At 41.0% G+C, this 16,940-nt stretch overlaps 1 protein-coding gene across 1 annotated transcript; it reads left to right on the top strand.

Moving 5' to 3' along the window:
* dvl3b (dishevelled segment polarity protein 3b) lies at positions 1-16,254 on the top strand. Its single transcript, XM_084717664.1, has 15 exons — positions 1-497; positions 3,649-3,718; positions 3,855-3,988; positions 5,093-5,193; positions 5,441-5,585; positions 7,740-7,836; positions 8,007-8,076; positions 10,715-10,854; positions 10,976-11,052; positions 11,426-11,493; positions 12,463-12,543; positions 12,617-12,751; positions 13,690-13,857; positions 14,193-14,438; positions 15,668-16,254. The coding sequence occupies exons 1-15, from the start codon at positions 319-321 to the stop codon at positions 15,961-15,963; spliced, it is 2,007 nt and encodes a 668-aa protein (XP_084573790.1). The 5' UTR covers positions 1-318; the 3' UTR covers positions 15,964-16,254.
* Positions 16,255-16,940: the final 686 nt, after the last annotated feature.

Here is a 16,940-nt window from a genome sequence, read left to right as displayed (position 1 = left end):
TTTTACTTTGAAGGGCTCAGACGGAAGTGTTGTCTCAATCTTTGTGTCTTGACGATGACGCTTTAACTTCCGGAGGAGACTGAGAGCATCGGAGACCTGCAGCATCTGGACCAGAACATCTGGACCAGGACAGTCCCGAGACCTACAGGACAGACAGTTGGACAGTCAGAGAGACAGACAGGTGGACACACGCACACACTTAAAGAGAGACAGGTGCGTGTGTGTGTGCGCGTGTTTGTGTGTCCCTCCATCACTCCGGTCTGTCGGTGATCCGGGTCTGTGATCCGGGTCTCGGGGACAGACGGACAAACGGACAGGATGTCGGAGGAGACCCGGGTCATCTACCACCTGGAGGACCAGGAAACCCCGTACCTGGTCCGGATCAACGTGCCTGCGGAGCGCGTGACCCTGCGAGACTTTAGACAGACCCTGAACCTGAAACCGAACCAGAACCACAACCTCAAGTTCTTCTTCAAGAACGAGGACCAGGACTACGGGTGAGTCACGTGACCAGCGGGTCCCAGAAAACATTATAATTTCTTCTTCTTCTTCTTTTTCTTCTTCTTCTTTTTCTTCTTCTTCTTCTTTTTCTTTTTCTTTTTCTTCTTCTTCTTCTTCTCCTTCTTCTTCTTCTTCTTCTTCTTCTTCTCATTTTTGTTGTTATAATGATAATAATAATAATAATCATCATCATCATCATCATCATTTTATTATTATTGCACCATCACATAAACTGAGTGAAAATCAAATTGTATTTTAAGGATCAGATCGAACTGTATTAATCACAAAGGAAATTCTTGTGTCAGATTGACCCCAAATTTCTATAACATAAGAAAAAGGACAACAATAGAGGAAAGCAATATTTAAAAATTAATATTACACGTGATATAAAAATCTGGCATTAAACATAATAAAGCATAATATTGTGCGTGATAATAAACATAATGTAGTCCATAATATAAAATAAAAAAATAACTAACAAAAAGTGATACTGAACAGTGTCAGTGTTGTTGTTGTTGTTGTTGTTGTTGTTGTCGGTGTGATGCTTCAGGTGTTCTTACTGCAGAGGGGGGCGGAGTTAACCCATCTGATTCTTCAGGTGTTTTGTCCAGGACTCTCAGAGTGACACTGACACCAGTAGAGTTCTTTATTTAATACCTTTGACCAAAGGTTCTTCATGAAGAACGTTTGCTGTGATTGGCTGCAAACAAAAACATTTAAACAATCTTTTTTTTTTTTTTAATAGATCTGAATATTAACAGGATTGATTGAAGATATCATTTCACCTGATATGACAATGATGAAGATGGTGATGACGTATGTACAGTAAATATAAAGTAGATAGAACTGTGTCATGGTGGTCATGTGACCTGATGTTGGTCATGTGACCTGATGGCTGCAGTGTGTGTGTGTAATCTGGGAACAGATGCTGAGCAGATTAATGAACAGATCAGATGATCTAATGATGATGATGATGATGATGATGGGGGTCAACGTGAACTGAAGAAGGATCTTTACGCCAACAGTTTCCAGTCTTTATGCTAAGCTAAGCTAATCACACTCTGAACATGAAAATAAAGATTTCTCTGCAGATAATAAACATGTAGAACAGCTGCAGTCTGACGGTCAGATGATGATTTAATATTTCAGATCTAACTGACATCACCATGACGACACGACCACAGACCTGCTCTGACTGTAAAAATGTTCAGTTAGTTTTTACAGTGTAGTTTGTCAAATATCATTATTTTTTAATAAAACCATTTTGCTGCAGAGTTCAGATTAAATGTTTTGACAGTCTGTGAAATCAGATATTGCTGTAGCTGATATTAATCAACTGATATAGAGAATTTATCTTGGTAGGCTGATATCAGCTGATAATTGATCACTTATGATATTAATGGATCAGTTCACAGAGCTGACGTTTGACTGGACGCTTCGTCACGTCTGTAGACCACAAATGAATTTTAATAAATAAATGTTTCAGACAGATTCGATAAAACAAACTGAATTATTTCCTGTGATATTTTTATATTTCTCTCAGTTTTCTGTCGTCTGTTTGTGTGTAAATATTGTCACATATGTGGCGACTTAAAAGCTGCTTAACAACCCTGACAGACAGACAAATGTTGAACTGTTCCTTTAAGAAACAGTCTCAGACTCAGATGATGAGAACGATCTGTGTGTGTGTGCGTGCGTGCGTGTGTGTGTGTGTCTTACACTGCTGCAGATTTCATCAGACTGAATATTAAAGAGAACACAGTCTGTTATATAACTGATCTACTGTGTGTGTGTGAGGATTATATCTCAGATGATTAAACAAACTCTCTCACACACACAGGCACACACACACACACACACACACACACACACACACACACTGAACTCTGACATAAAAATATCCTGAAGAATCTTTAAATAAATCAAACAGAATAAAAATAGAAAAAACAAAGTGAAGCTGCTGCAGACTGACTGTGTGTGTGTGTGTGTGTGTGTGTGTGTGTGTGTGTGTGTGTGTGTGTGTGTGTGTGGGACAGGATGGAGGTAGAGCATCTGTTTTTATTCGTCCCTCTCATGTTAATTAGAATTCAAATTAATACTGAATGTTCTCTGAATCAGTCAGTTCAGTGATTCTCAGACTGTTTTTTTAACCACATATCACCTCAGAAAACTGTCAACTCTCCAAGTGTCACCATCATGACCACCATTAAAATACAGTAACATAGACCAGAACAGAAAAAATCTTGTGGCCCCCCTTTGATTCTGGCGCCCCCGTAAGGTTGGGAACCACTTAGAGCTGGAGATCTGTGCCCGAGCTCTAAATATTCCCCTCCTGATCTACACTTCTCTACAGAACAGGTCCAGTTCAGAGCCACGGTTTCAGTGTTTTTGATCCCTTCACCTGCAGTCTAATCATGGATGATGTCTGCCTGCTACGTGCACGATCGTTACTATGAGCTGATAATATAAACAAAAATACAGGAAAATTTGTAGTATTTTGACAGTATAATTTTAAATGAATTTATTTCATTTAAAAACAATATTTCTGACATTCTTCCACGTACCACTAGAGGGAGCTCTCGAACCACCAGTGTCACACAAACCACAGTCTGAGAATCAATGAGTCAGTGTCTGTTTATGAGCCGTAATAAATCATTAATAATCTTTTAGAAGCAGTAGATGTTTCTAACTGTTAAATCGATCAAAATGTTAATGGAGTTTGGCAGCAGTGAGACAGTATTTTCAGAGCAGTGGGCTGAACTTTACATCAGTATCTGAATAATTTATAACTCGTTTTGAAAGCAGACGTGTGGAAAAATGACAGACATTCAACTGTAGAAATATTAAAACTGAACTGTGTGAAGGTTTGAATTATGAAGAACAATGCAGCAGTCAAATATGATCAAATAAAATAAAAATAATCAATAATCTGTAATGTCTCTGCAGATATGGTCACAGTTTGGTGAACAGATATTTTTATGTGTAATATCACAATATATAGTTATATCATTAATATCTGTCATATACTGACATCTACAGACCAGTTGATAATAAAATGTGATGATGAAGATGATGATGATGATGATGATGATGATGATGATAAAGATGATGATGAAGATGATGATGATGATGAAGATGTGTTCACAGAGTGGTCAAAGAGGAGATCAGTGATGATGATGCCAGGCTGCCTGTTGTAAACGGACGAGTCGTCTGCTGGGTAAGATACACACACTCCCTCTCTTCCTCTCTGTCTCTCCCTCTCTCTCTCTTTCTCTCTCTCTCTCTCTCTCTCTCTCTCTCTCTCTCTCTCTCTCTCAGGTGTGTGTGTCTCACGTGTCTTCGTCTCTCTGCAGCTCGTCTCCTCGGACGCCTGTCAGTCAGATTTCAGGGGCTCAGATGTCCTGTCTGTGGCCACGCCCACCAGCCTGGCCCCGCCCCCCGTAGAGAGGACAGGTGGGATTGGAGACTCCAGACCGCCGTCCTTCCAGTGAGTCTCACCTAACACACCTGTCTCGCCTCACCTGTGTGTGTTGTACTGACCACACCACATTTACACAAACACACAACTGCAGTGTGTTTATTACTGAGAGATCAAAACACACATCAATAAAATATGTCATTAGTTTTATTAATTAATAAGCTGATTTATCCTCCTGCTGTTGTAAAGACTCTAATTAGTTTGATGATGTCATAGGACCAATAAATAAATTAAATAAAGCTGCTCATAAATATATAAATATTGTTTTGGGAAATGATCATATATATGTAATATGAAGTTTAAATATATAGAATGAAGGAAAATCTGAATATACTGAACCAAAGTTTAAATAAGTAATAATATGCAGTGAAAACACAAGGTGGCGCCAGAGTGATGATGTCAGATTTCATTCTGTATTTCTAAGTTTCATTCAGTCCATGTATTCAAACTTGGACCATCTTGGATGTGAATATTTTGAACATTGAGGAATGTCGTCTTGGACTTTAAGAAACACTGATCCATATTTTATGGACAAAAAAGTAATTGATTAATAGAGAAAGTGATTAACAGATAAATTGATGATGAAAATAATGATTAGTTGCGACCCTAAACATTAACACGAGTCTTTTACTTTAACAACCTGAGGAAATGTGAAATGAAATGAAATTTATTTGTGAGTGAAGGTCTGTTGGTTCAAATTAATATCTGAAGCTTTTTGAACATGTTTTTTATTTTTTTATTGTTACAGAACAACTGAATTAATTAATTGAGTTTATTTGACAAGAAAAGTTTATTTGTTTTTTAACCTGTAATCTTTTGTTGAGATAATTTACTTTTCTTATTTAGAAAAAATTGAATCTTTAAGTTTTAGAAGCCTCCAAAAATCAGTGAGAAAAGGAAAATGACAAAAAATAAAAAAAACACAAAATCAGTGTTTCAGAAATTGTTCACATTATTATAATTATTTGGGTGTTTGAAAATTAAATGGTTGCAATTAAAAATATCAGAAAGATTCAAGTTTTTTTTTTCAACAAAAGTTAACAGGTTCATGTTCTTCACATGAGTATAACGATAAAGTGTGTCTGTCCCTCTTTGTGTCTGTCTTTGTCTCAGTGCTGCTGCTGTGATTGGTCAGGACGAGCTGCAGGGGTCAGAGGTCACACCTGTCACTTCACCACCACACAGGAGGGACAGAGAGGGAGGGAGTGAGCGAGGTAAGAGTCATGGTGCGCTAAAATATTCAGATCTGATGTAATCTGATTACATTCGCACATAGCTGCTAAAGTCGCTAAGGATCACCATATGTCACATCATATGCTCATTTGCATCTTGATGACATCACCACACATTATAAACAAGAACCAACCAATGAAAAACTGTTTCTGACATTGATTGAACGTTGTTTTGATTGGATTCTTCTCTTCTGTCATCCTGCTGTCTGTCCTCTGATTGGTTCTGCAGGTGGACGTCTGAACGGCCACGCCCACCGTCCGGCCGAGCAGAATGGGGCGGAGCCAGCAGGTGGCGGCGACAGCTCGTCAACCCAACAGAGCAGCCAATTAGAGACGACCAGTTTCTGTTCGTCTGAGGAAGACTCAGGAGGAAGGTCGGACACACACACACACACACACACACACACACACACACACACACACACACAGATATTTCTTCTGTGTGAGGAACCTCATTAATATTCAGAAACATCTCCATGACGACCTCAGCAGAGTTAAAAAGGTCTCATCTGTTTTATCAGTCACTGATTAATGCACCAAGATTATTCCATAAATTGAATGATATTTTTTATAAATGTGTTCATCTTTACTGTTGAGTTTTTATTTCCAGTGAAAAACAGAATCCTTTAATTTATAAAATATATTTTTATAAGTCATAACAACCTCCACCAATCAGAGGGCAGGGCAGCCTGAGAGGCAAAACTTACAATACACAACTACTGTGTCATCTGACTTTCAACTGCAATTTTACAAATTGGAATTACAAATAAATACTTAAGAAAATAAAAGTTCTTCAAAATTGTTTTTGAGTACAGTACTCAAGTAAATGTACTTACTTTCCACCACTGTGGGCTAATAGTTTCCCTCTGCTTCCAGTCTTTGTGCTAAGCTAGGCTAACCAACACATACAGAGTGTCTGCTCGCTCTTCATCTTCCTTCCAATCTTTTTCTTTCCTCTTGTTGTTCTCTTTCTTCCTTCTTCTTTTTCTTTCTGCTTCCTCATGTTCTCCTGTTTTATTCTTTCTTCTCCTTCTTCTTTCTTCTTTGTCTTGTGTTTTCTGTTTTATCACATTTCATATTTTTAATAAAATATAAAGTTTTTCACTTTGATCAGAGACGTCCAGCAGCAGAAGGTGAACTTGGGCTGTGACGGAGCTATAGGCTAATAGTTCCCCTCTGCTTCCAGTCTTCGTGCTAAGCTAGGCAAACCACAGAGCTAAAAGTGTTGTGTAAAAATGTTGAACTGCTCCTTTTAAACTCCTGAACACAGAAACTCTGTGACATCATCAGCAGCTCTGACTCTGATTGGTTAGTGTGACGGTAACACACACACTCACCTGCCCTCGGGTCGTCTTCTTCTTCTGCTCCAGTAAATCTGTTCATACTCTGGTCTCCTCCTCTGCTCTGATTGGCTGCTGCAGGTCATGTGACCGGCGGTGCCGCCTGTATTGTCCATCTGATAAAAGAGTCCCATCTGATCTGAGAGCACAAATAATCTGTTCCTGTGTCACACACTCAGCTGCTGCAAAAATCATTTTATTCTACTTTTTTGTACTTCTTTCATATAATATATGTATATATTTTTACATTTTTACATTCTTTTCTGGATTTTATTTTGATTTTTCTGGATTTTGGACTTTTTGAATCTCACTTTGTAGGTACATTTTTCTACTTGGATTTTCTTTTTCTTTTTTTTCAGATATTTGTTTGATTTCATTTTCATTTTCGTTTTTTTTAATTCTCATAGGTATGTACAGCATATATGTTATGTGCCAACATTTTGAATATATATATTTTGAATTTTTATTTTTTTCAATTATATTAGAAAATATTATATATTACTACAATAGATATATTTTTTTCTGTTTTCACATTTTTTGTATTTTGTAAATTATTATTAGTATAATTCTACAGTTTTAGATTGTTGTATTTTCTTAGTTAATAGTTTTACCAATTTTTATTTACACTTTTCAGATACGTGGCTTGCTTGCTAACATTGTTATATTAATTTAATAATTTACATTTTTAGATTTATTTTTATTTGAACTGGATTTTTAGATTTTTATTTTTTGCTTCAGTTTTTGGGGTAAATGTTATTTTTTATGTTTGTTTCTGACAAATATTTTGCAATATTTCTATTTTAATTTTAAGAGTTTTTGTCTCATTAACTTATTTTTGTTTTCATAATGGAAATGAGCCAAGTAACATTTCAGTTTACCTGTGCCCAGGTAAGCAGATGATATCAGATAAACATCAGTTGACATGATCAGCATAAGTTAGTCAGTTGGAGTTAAATTGTAACCTCTCAGTTACATGTAAAGTAATCAGTTACAATTCATCAGCTGCCCTGACATCAGTATTACACATGTATAAATAAAATCTATAAATATAGAGACATTTGGGGTAATTTAATAGAGATTTAAAATAAGTTGTTTGCTAATTACCATGAACGTCAGGACCTGTGAACTGAAGCGTCACCTGTAACAAACTGAACCAGGTGTGTTTCCCTCTGTGACGTCAATCACCAGGTTCAGCCAATCAACAGGGCAGAGCAGCTCCTCGCCGCGACTCGTCAGGCGACAACGCCGCCGCCACCGTAAACCCAAAGCACAGCGGATGGAGAGGGTACACACACACACACACACACACACACACACACACACACACACAGTTTCTTCTGTCTTGTATCTTTATGTGTCTGAATTTCCTCTGTCACTGATCTGTCCTTCATTTTCCTCTCGTCTGTCTGTCTCTGTCCTCCTGTCTGTCCTCCTCTGTCTGTCTGTGTGTCTCAGTCTGTGTCTTTCAGCAGTGTCACTGACTCCACCATGTCGCTCAACGTCATCACTGTAACTCTGAACATGGGTGAGTACCAGCAGTGGAATGAGTAATCACATCATTTACTGAAAGCACAATAAAGTAAAAAAAGTTAAAGGGACAGTTCAGACAGTATTTCTCCTCTGGTCTGTAGTGCTGGTTACCCATCCAGACATTTTTAGTGTGAGTTGCAGAGTTTTGGTGATATCAGCTTTAGAGATGTCAGACTTCTCTACAGTATAATGGAACTAGATGACCCTCAGCTTGTGGAGCTCAAAGAACCAAGAAATCAGGACCTGGTTACTGAAGATAATCCACAGCATTTGGGAGGGTTGGACCTTAGATCGACTGGTAAATTGAAAGCCTTGCCTTCAGGCTCAGTTCCTTCTGAACCACGATTGTTCAGTTCAACGCCCACATTACTGCTGACGCTGCACCAGTCCGCCTGTCCACGCTCCCATCTCGTGTTCCATTTTACCGTCAATGGTGAACAAGACCCGAGATATATGTTGCTTGGGGCACCAACTCACTCCCCACCTGGAGAGAAAAAAGAGAAATGTACTGTTTTCTGTTGGAGAATCGTGGCCTCAGACTTGGAGGTGCTGACTCTCATCCAGACTGCTTCACACTCAGCTGCAAACTGCCCAAGTTCGCGCTGAAGGTCATGGTCTGATGACGTCAACAGAACCACATCTCCTGCAGAAAGTAATGATGCAAGTCTAATGGTACTAAACCGGATACTCTCCTCACCCTGGCTGCATCTTGAGATCCTGTCCATGAAGATCACAAACAGAATCAGAGACAAGCAGCAGCCCTGGATGAGTACAATATCCACTGAGAATGTGTTTGACTTTGCGCTGATGACACGGACACAGCTCTCAGTTTGATTATACAAGGACCGGATGGCTTGTAGCAACGACCCCGGTACCCCATACTCCCACAGTACTCCCTTGGATGGTCAAAACCCATGAACAATCAGCTGGAGGCCCCTTTCCTGCAGCCCACAGTAAACCTGATTACCTCAGTGACCTCTGCAGGGACGAGTCTTCCCCCAAGTCTTCAGACTCTCCTCCACAGAGGACATGTTGGCTAGGTTCAGAAGTTCCTCCACAGTACCCTCAGTCCAAGTCAGCAGTTCTCCTCCCCAGCTGAACACAGCCTGATCCAAGTCCTGCTTTCCCTTCCCGAGTTGCTGAATGGTTTGACAGAAGTTCCTTGAGGCCAACCGAAAGTTTTTCACCATAGCCTCCCCGAACTCCTCCCACAACCTGGGTTTTGCTACAGCAAACACTAAAGAGGCAGACCCTCTGTACCTGCCTGCTGTGTCAGCACACCCCTGTGTGAACCGAGCCTGAAAGGCCTCCTTCTTCAGGTTGATGGCTTCCTTCCCTGCTGGTGTCCAAAAGCGAGTTCTTAAGTTGCCACCACAACAGGCAATGACGACCTTCTGACCACACCTCCTAACAGTCGCCTTTATAATGGAGGCCTTGAATATGGTCCACTCCATGATCCATGATTCCATGACCCCAGGCTCTCGCAGGATTCAGGAGAAGGAGAGTTGAAGACCTGCTCCTCTCTTCACCCGAGTTTCCAAGACATGATGATACAACCACAAAATTCATCATCGATCTTTGGCCTCAGGTGTTCTGGTACCAGGTACACTTATGAACCACCTCATACTCCAATCAATGACCTGCAAAGAACTCCAATAACAAAGCACTGCTCCGGTTCAGATCAGGCAGATCATTCCTCGCAATCACCCCCCTCCAGGTGAGTGTTGAAGTCTCCCAGCAGAACTATGGAGTCTCCAGATGGCACCCAGGGACTCCAAAAAGAATGGATATTGTGGCCAGATACTTGGTGCATAAACACACACAACAGTCAAAGGGTTCCCCCCACTGATTTGCAGTTGCATGGAGGTGACCCTCTGGTTCTTCAGGAGAATTCCAACACAGCAGCATTCATCTGGGGGCTTGTCAGTGACCCCACACCTGTCTGGCTTCTCTTCAGTCCTCCTCTTCGGGAGTTTGGTTACAGAGCCAGAACTATGAGTAGAGGTGAAAACAGCTATATCCAGTTGGTACCAATCCACTTCCTGCACCAGCACAGCTTCCTTTCCTGCCAGTGGGGTGACATCCCACATCCCTACGACCAGTCTGCGCTGCTGGGTGTCAGCACGTTGAGATCCCTGTGTTACCTGTTGCCCGACTTACAAACCAACTTTTAGATAAATTACAGCAATTAGTTACAGCACTTGAATAAATAGTTCCTTTGCACCACTGGTGGATACAGAGCTGACATCACCAACTCTTCGTCACTGTGATCATGTTTCTCTCTCAGCTGTTGTCTTTCTTCATCAACACTCAGCAGGTGTACAGAGATACAACACAGCGTCTCTGTCCCTACATGTTCTGTCTTTAAGTCCCTGCAGATCTCAGCGGGACAAATCTGTCCTCCAACAGTTGATATTTGATATTTGGGAATGATGTTCACTTTTCAATAAAGCATTAACCTTTTGGTACAGTTGTAAACTTTGGGGCCCTGAACATCTTCAAAAATAAAACCATTGCAAAAAAGCCTCGTTTCAACCATGGCAAAGCTCACCTTTACACTGCCTGTCTGTCTGCCTGTCTGTCTGTCTGTCTGTCTGTCTGTCTGTCTGTCTGTCTGTCTGTCTGTTCTTAAGAGAGGTATAACTTCCTGGGCATCAGTATTGTTGGCCAGAGTAACGACAGAGGAGATGGAGGAATTTATATCGGCTCCATCATGAAGGGTGGAGCCGTGGCAGCAGACGGACGCATTGAGCCTGGAGACATGTTACTGCAGGTACTACAGTACTAATACTACTGTTGGAGATGTGTAACTGCAGGTACTACAGTGTAACGGTGGTAATACTTGTAGTAGCAAAGTATTTGGTACTGATAGCAGTATTTTGTGTGTATTTCAGGTGAACGACATCAACTTTGAGAACATGAGTAACGATGACGCTGTCCGAGTCCTCAGAGAGATCGTCCACAAACCAGGGTGAGACGTCTGACACTGCTAATACTAATACTTCTAATACTACTAATACTGCTGCTACTACATCTGTTAGAGGACGTGTCTCTTCACCACGGATTGTTGGTTTCATAAAGTTACAAAAGTTGTTGGACGCAGACAGATGATTTGGACGTTTTTAAAGTTTGTCTCAGATCTTTGAGGCTGAAGTTTCAAATCATCACTTTCCATGTTCTTCTGCAATGACATGTACGACTAATACCACTAATGCTGCTCCTGCTTCTATCTGTTTACATACCTGTCTTTCTGCCTGTCTGTCTGTCTTTCTGTCTCTCTGCCTGCCTGTCTGTCTTCCTGTCTCTCTGCCTGCCTGCCTGTCTTTCTGTCTGTCTGTCTGTAGTCCAGTGACGTTAACGGTGGCAAAGTGTTGGGATCCAAACCCACGAGGCTGCTTCACGCTGCCGCGGAGTGAGTCAACAACACATATTTTTATTTCAGAGGAACCTCATTAACATTATCTGTTCCCTCATCTGGACTCACCTTAAACTTGGTTCTAACCTGAACCCTAAAACCTAAAAACTCTCATGGACACCAAAAAGTCCTCACAGCCAGTACGTGGATAATTAACTGCTAATGATGCTAAAACTTCTTCCTCGTTGCTGACAGTGGTCAGTTTGGTGAAGCCTCTAATTTATTTAATACATCATTTTAGACTCACTGTAGCTAAAATTACGGACTCGCTGGAAAAAGGTAATATTCAGAAAAAAACTTAGAATTTCCTTGATTAAAGTAGTGAATTTATGAGAAAATAACTTGGATAATTTCTGAGACTAAAGTAGTACATTTCTGAGAAAAAATACCTTGGATATTCTCTGAGACTAAAGTCATAAATGTACAAGAAAATGTCGGATATTCTCTGAGATTAAGTGGTAATCTATGAGAAAAACACAGAATTGGGAGAAAAAACATCATTTTTCAATGTTTTTATCCAGTTCCCTGTGCAAAAAATCTATCACATCCAAATCAGAATGTTGTTGTGTGTTTTTTCCCTCAGAAATTTCTAACTTTAATCTTGCAAATTCAGGTTTTTTCTCTCAGAATCTTACCTCCTCCTTCAGCTGTGTATTTTTTTTAACCTACATTGAGTCTAATATGCTGTCATATAAATTTATCTCTGTAGCGTCTCAGTCTCCAGTGATTCATTCAGTCAGTTTGTGCTGCTGCAGAGGGATGAAGGTTGAATGTCAGTTGTTGGACGGTAACAGATTAACTCAACTGTCCTGACCGGATTTCAGACATTTGAATGTAACATAACAGAAGAGAGATCATGAGATCATGTGATCTGATGTCATCTGTTCTGTCTGAGACGTTTAATGATACAGTTCAGTTGGACTGACAGACTGTCTTTGTCTCATTATTCTCTGTCCTCCTACGAAGGCGAGCCGGTCCGTCCAATCGACCCTGCTGCCTGGGTGTCACACACCGCCGCCATGACAGGGAATCTCCTCCCACACTATGGTAAGACTCCCATCAGCCACTGCAGTGTCCACCTGTCCGTCCATTAGTCAAACAACAACATGTTGTTTTTCAGGCGTCCTTGAAGAAAGTCACCTCAGCATCCACAGCGACATGACAGCTGTTGTCAAGGCGATGGCCAATCGTGAGTCAGGCCTGGAGGTCCGCGACCGGATGTGGCTGAAGATCACCATCCCCAACGCCTTCATTGGTAAGAGGCTCCGCCCACTTTTCAGCCTGAATAACATTCTCATTTGTTTACTATTTCTATATTCCCAGAACGTTACGAGAACGTTCTCTCTTGTATAAAAGATATCACCTTGTAACGTTCCCAGAATGTTCCCTGACGGTCATGATGTGGTGTTCTTAAAAAGTACGAGGCTGGTCCTCAGTGGATGTTGTGGGAACATTTAGGAGACCTTCACTGTGAGATGTTCCCTCTTAAGTCTCTGTACTGCTTTCCCATAATGTTGATAGAACCTTTAGTGACACTACTGGAACCTTTGAAAATGTTCTGTATGTTCTTTTTCCTCTTTAGGTCTTTCCATCACATTCCTGGAACTTTTTTTCAGAACCTTTACATCACATTACATGAACCTTTGCAGAACCTTCAGGGGACCCAAATATTAGTGTCTTTAAATATCTTCAAAACATGTTGACAGGTTTAGTTATCCTTTATTATTACAATGTTTTTTTTAAAATACTCTGTTCTGATTGGTCAGTTACAGCTAACGTTAAGAGTTGGTTTGTGTAGCTAATATTAGCAGTTGGTCTGTGTAGCTAACATTATCAGTCGTTCTGACCTGTAAATATTTGTGTAAATTTCCACCGGTGAAGCATTTGATGATGATTGTAACTGAAATAAAATTTTGTATTAATGATGAATGAAGTGTGAAAGAAGCAGGCGTCTCCTGATGGATCTGTAGTTTTGTTCTCATCATCAGATTGACTTATTTTGTCTCCTGACATGTTGAGGTGTTTCCTGCAGTCTGGTCTGTGGGATGTCTCTGAACACTACAGTACCCAGAAGCCTCAGCAGCTGTTGCTATGTTAGAGACTCCATAAGTGAATTGATTTATTTTTTTAATTGATACGTCCCATTCTCTAAAACTCAACCTCTAACTTCAGTTGTTCTCCGGTTCCGTCCAGGTTCTGATGTGGTAGACTGGCTCCACCGGAATGTGGAAGGTTTCACAGACCGTCGTGAAGCTCGCAAGTATGCTGGGAACCTGCTGAAGGCCGGATACATCCGCCACACCGTCAACAAAGTGACCTTCTCTGAACAGTGCTACTACGTGTTTGGAGACCTGTGTGGAGGTGAGTCACTGACACACACACACACACATACACACACATAAACACACACACACACACACACACACACACACACACACACACACACACACACGCCTGGAAACATGTCTTCAGTTAAACTCAGAGCAAGTGTCTAACACTGCAGTACCACTAACAGCCACAAGATGGAGACAGAAACACCCAAAACCAGCAGCACCAGAGAATCATTCTGGCTTTTGTGTTTGTAGCTACAACAGGTGTGTGTTAGCATGAATAAGATCTGGTCTAATTGTCTTCAACACCAGGATTTGATGAGTCCTGGTTCCCATGCACCAACACTGATCATGTGACTCCTGCAGATCTGACTGTGATGTCTCTGCTGGATCACGAAGACGCCTCCAGTCGAGGAGGAGGAGGAGGAGGAGGAGGAGGAGGAGGAGGAGGAGGATCAGACTGTGACCCGCTGGCCCCAGCTTCAGGTCTCCACTGGCCCCCAGCCTTCCCCTACCAGTACCCCGTCCCTCACCCCTACAGCTCGCCTCACCCCCTCCACCAGCTGCCGGCCTGGGGGGGAGGAGTAGGAGGAGGAAGTCAGCACAGTGAAGGTGACACGTGTTCTCTGTTTTACAAAGGATCAAAACCATCAGTGGTGAAGATAATATCAGTTTAATTGTCCACAACATTTAGAACATTTTCACCTCTTTATCTTTCTGTCAGACAGACTTTTCTGACAGGAAACCACTGTTATATAAGACAAATATCACTTTCTACAAAACAACCAAACTCTGTTAACTACATTTATCTAATCATGCATTATTTCCCCAGATATAAAAACTAATTTCTCTTTTTGACGACATTTTCATTAAACATAATGAAGGTTTAAAAAAACTTGATCCCTTTGTTCTCTTAAACTGTTTTTTTTCTGATTTTGACAACTTTTTTTCTGTAAATATAGTGACTTTTGTCTTTGTTGGTCTGTTCGTGTGTTTGTGTTATTGTGTGACCTGAGAGTTGTAAAGAGATAGTTCAGATTTACTGAAGTCACAACTCAGTTCTGTGAGGTGAAATGTCTGACTTTGTTTGGTTTGCAGACAGTGATATTTGTCTTATATAACGATGGTTTCCTCTCAGAAAAGTCTGTCTGTCTGTCTCAGGTCTAAGCCTGGTTAGCTTAGCTCTTATCCCGGCTCTCTTCCTGTGGTGATTGCGGTCTGGCTGGTCTGTCATCTATCATGTAGATATACCTGCTGTATTTCACCATCTGACCAATGTTTGCTGAGATGTAAGCTAGCTTTGGCCTCAGGCTGTTAGCATTAATGTTATATCATGTACGCAGCTGTTAGCTAACTTTAGATAAACACTTTCACAGGGTTCTTACTTTAAAATGTGTCAGATGGAAACATTAAAACATCAGCTGGAGACTCTCAGCTGACTCAAGGAGTTAGCATTGATGAGATGTTAGCATTAGCTTACATCAGCCATCTACACTTCTGAAATCTCGTCAGAGTTGTCATGTTAGCGACAAAATCCACCGTTGTCAGCTACAAATCAGAATCTACTTTTGTTTACATCTCTATCTGCCACCGTTCTCACTGTAAACTGCATAAGTACAGTGCGAGAATGGAGAGTTTGGCCAGCATAGCAACAGTAACTAAGGAGGGCGGGGCTTAGCAAAGTGTCAGTTCAGACTGTACCAAAAAATAATTTGTCTCTTGTTTTTTCTGTCCGAAGTTATGTCCCCTTGTGGTCCACAGGAAGTGAGGTGGATGTGACCTCTACAGCGCCACCATGTGTCCAGTTAAATTATGGCTGCTGCTGTGTGTTGTGTTCACAGGCAGTCGGAGCAGCGGCTCAAACTGCAGTGATGACGGTCAGAAGGAAAGAGGAGGAGGGAGCCAATCAGAGCCGACCAAACAGGAAGCGATTGCTTCATCCGACAAACAGTTGGCAGTGGAGTCTCCTGGTGACGACAGCACCCAACGATCGCCGACCTTCCTCTCTGGTCTCCATGGCAACAAAGACTCCAAGGACCTCCCGCCGGCCCCGTCACCATCTCAAGCCCCCACTTCCCGCCAGTCCTTCTGCCTGGCCATGGGAAACCCCAGTGATTTCTTTGTGGATGTCATGTGACCCTGTGCTGGTGATGTCACCTCCTGTCAGGTGACATGGACCTGAAAACAGCTTCCTGGTTTAAAATGTCACACTTGTACTTTGAAAGAGAATAAATTTGTCCACAATCTGCTGCTCAGTTTGTGACATCTCATCTTCACTTCAGTAGAAATTAAAAACACTTCAGACGTGGGTTTATTGATGTCCGTCCACTGTGGGGCGCTGCTGGGACAGATGTCCTCTGGATCTGCAGGAGGAGCTGGAGGGTGTGGCTGCACGGGGAGGAGAACGTTCTGAAGAGGACAATGAGGTGGAATACTGGCTGATGGTAGTTATCTCTGGTGTTAATGGACCAGTTTGACCAGTTTGACCAGTCTCTCTCTGTCCCACGTCCAGTTTGTCAGCAGGTTTCAGGTCTCAGCGGAGCCACAAACCGTCTGTACCTCACTGATTTATCATATTCTCATATTCTGAAATATTCTCATATTTCTGATGTTTGATGTGACCTCACTTCCTCCCCCTGAGCACACGTTTAATAATGCACATGAATATATATGTAAATATGAGATGTTTGAACACTTCAGTATAAAGTTTGATGATTATGGTTTTAATTTATGAGCATAGTTTTATTTTGTCTCTGCTGTCTGTCGTCACTGAAGCTTTTTAAACACGCAATTAAAAAAAGTCCAACAAACGTTTTGTGTTGAATTTTTGTCTTATTTTCAAAGAAAAGTTCAAAACAAACACATCCAAATAATAAAGTTCATTCATGTGAAAGACTGAGCATGTTTGATAATAACAATAACTGACACCTGCAGATGGCACAACAAGTATTTATATTAAATATTAACATTTGAAATAATCTGAATCAATAACCCCAATATTATTGATCCAGAATATCAATAACGTCAATATTAACACTCCAAGTTATTGATAATCCCAAACAAATAGATATTGTTAGTGAACCTGTGTGAGTGGCATATATAGCATCTAATGTT

This window comes from Lutjanus erythropterus, chromosome 4 (assembly GCF_056507025.1).
Source record: "Lutjanus erythropterus isolate fLutEry1 chromosome 4, fLutEry1.hap2, whole genome shotgun sequence".
Classification (NCBI taxonomy): Eukaryota; Metazoa; Chordata; class Actinopteri; order Lutjaniformes; family Lutjanidae; genus Lutjanus; species Lutjanus erythropterus.
The sequence above is the reverse complement of the archived record's forward strand: the minus strand, read 5'-3'. Positions and strand labels throughout refer to the sequence as shown.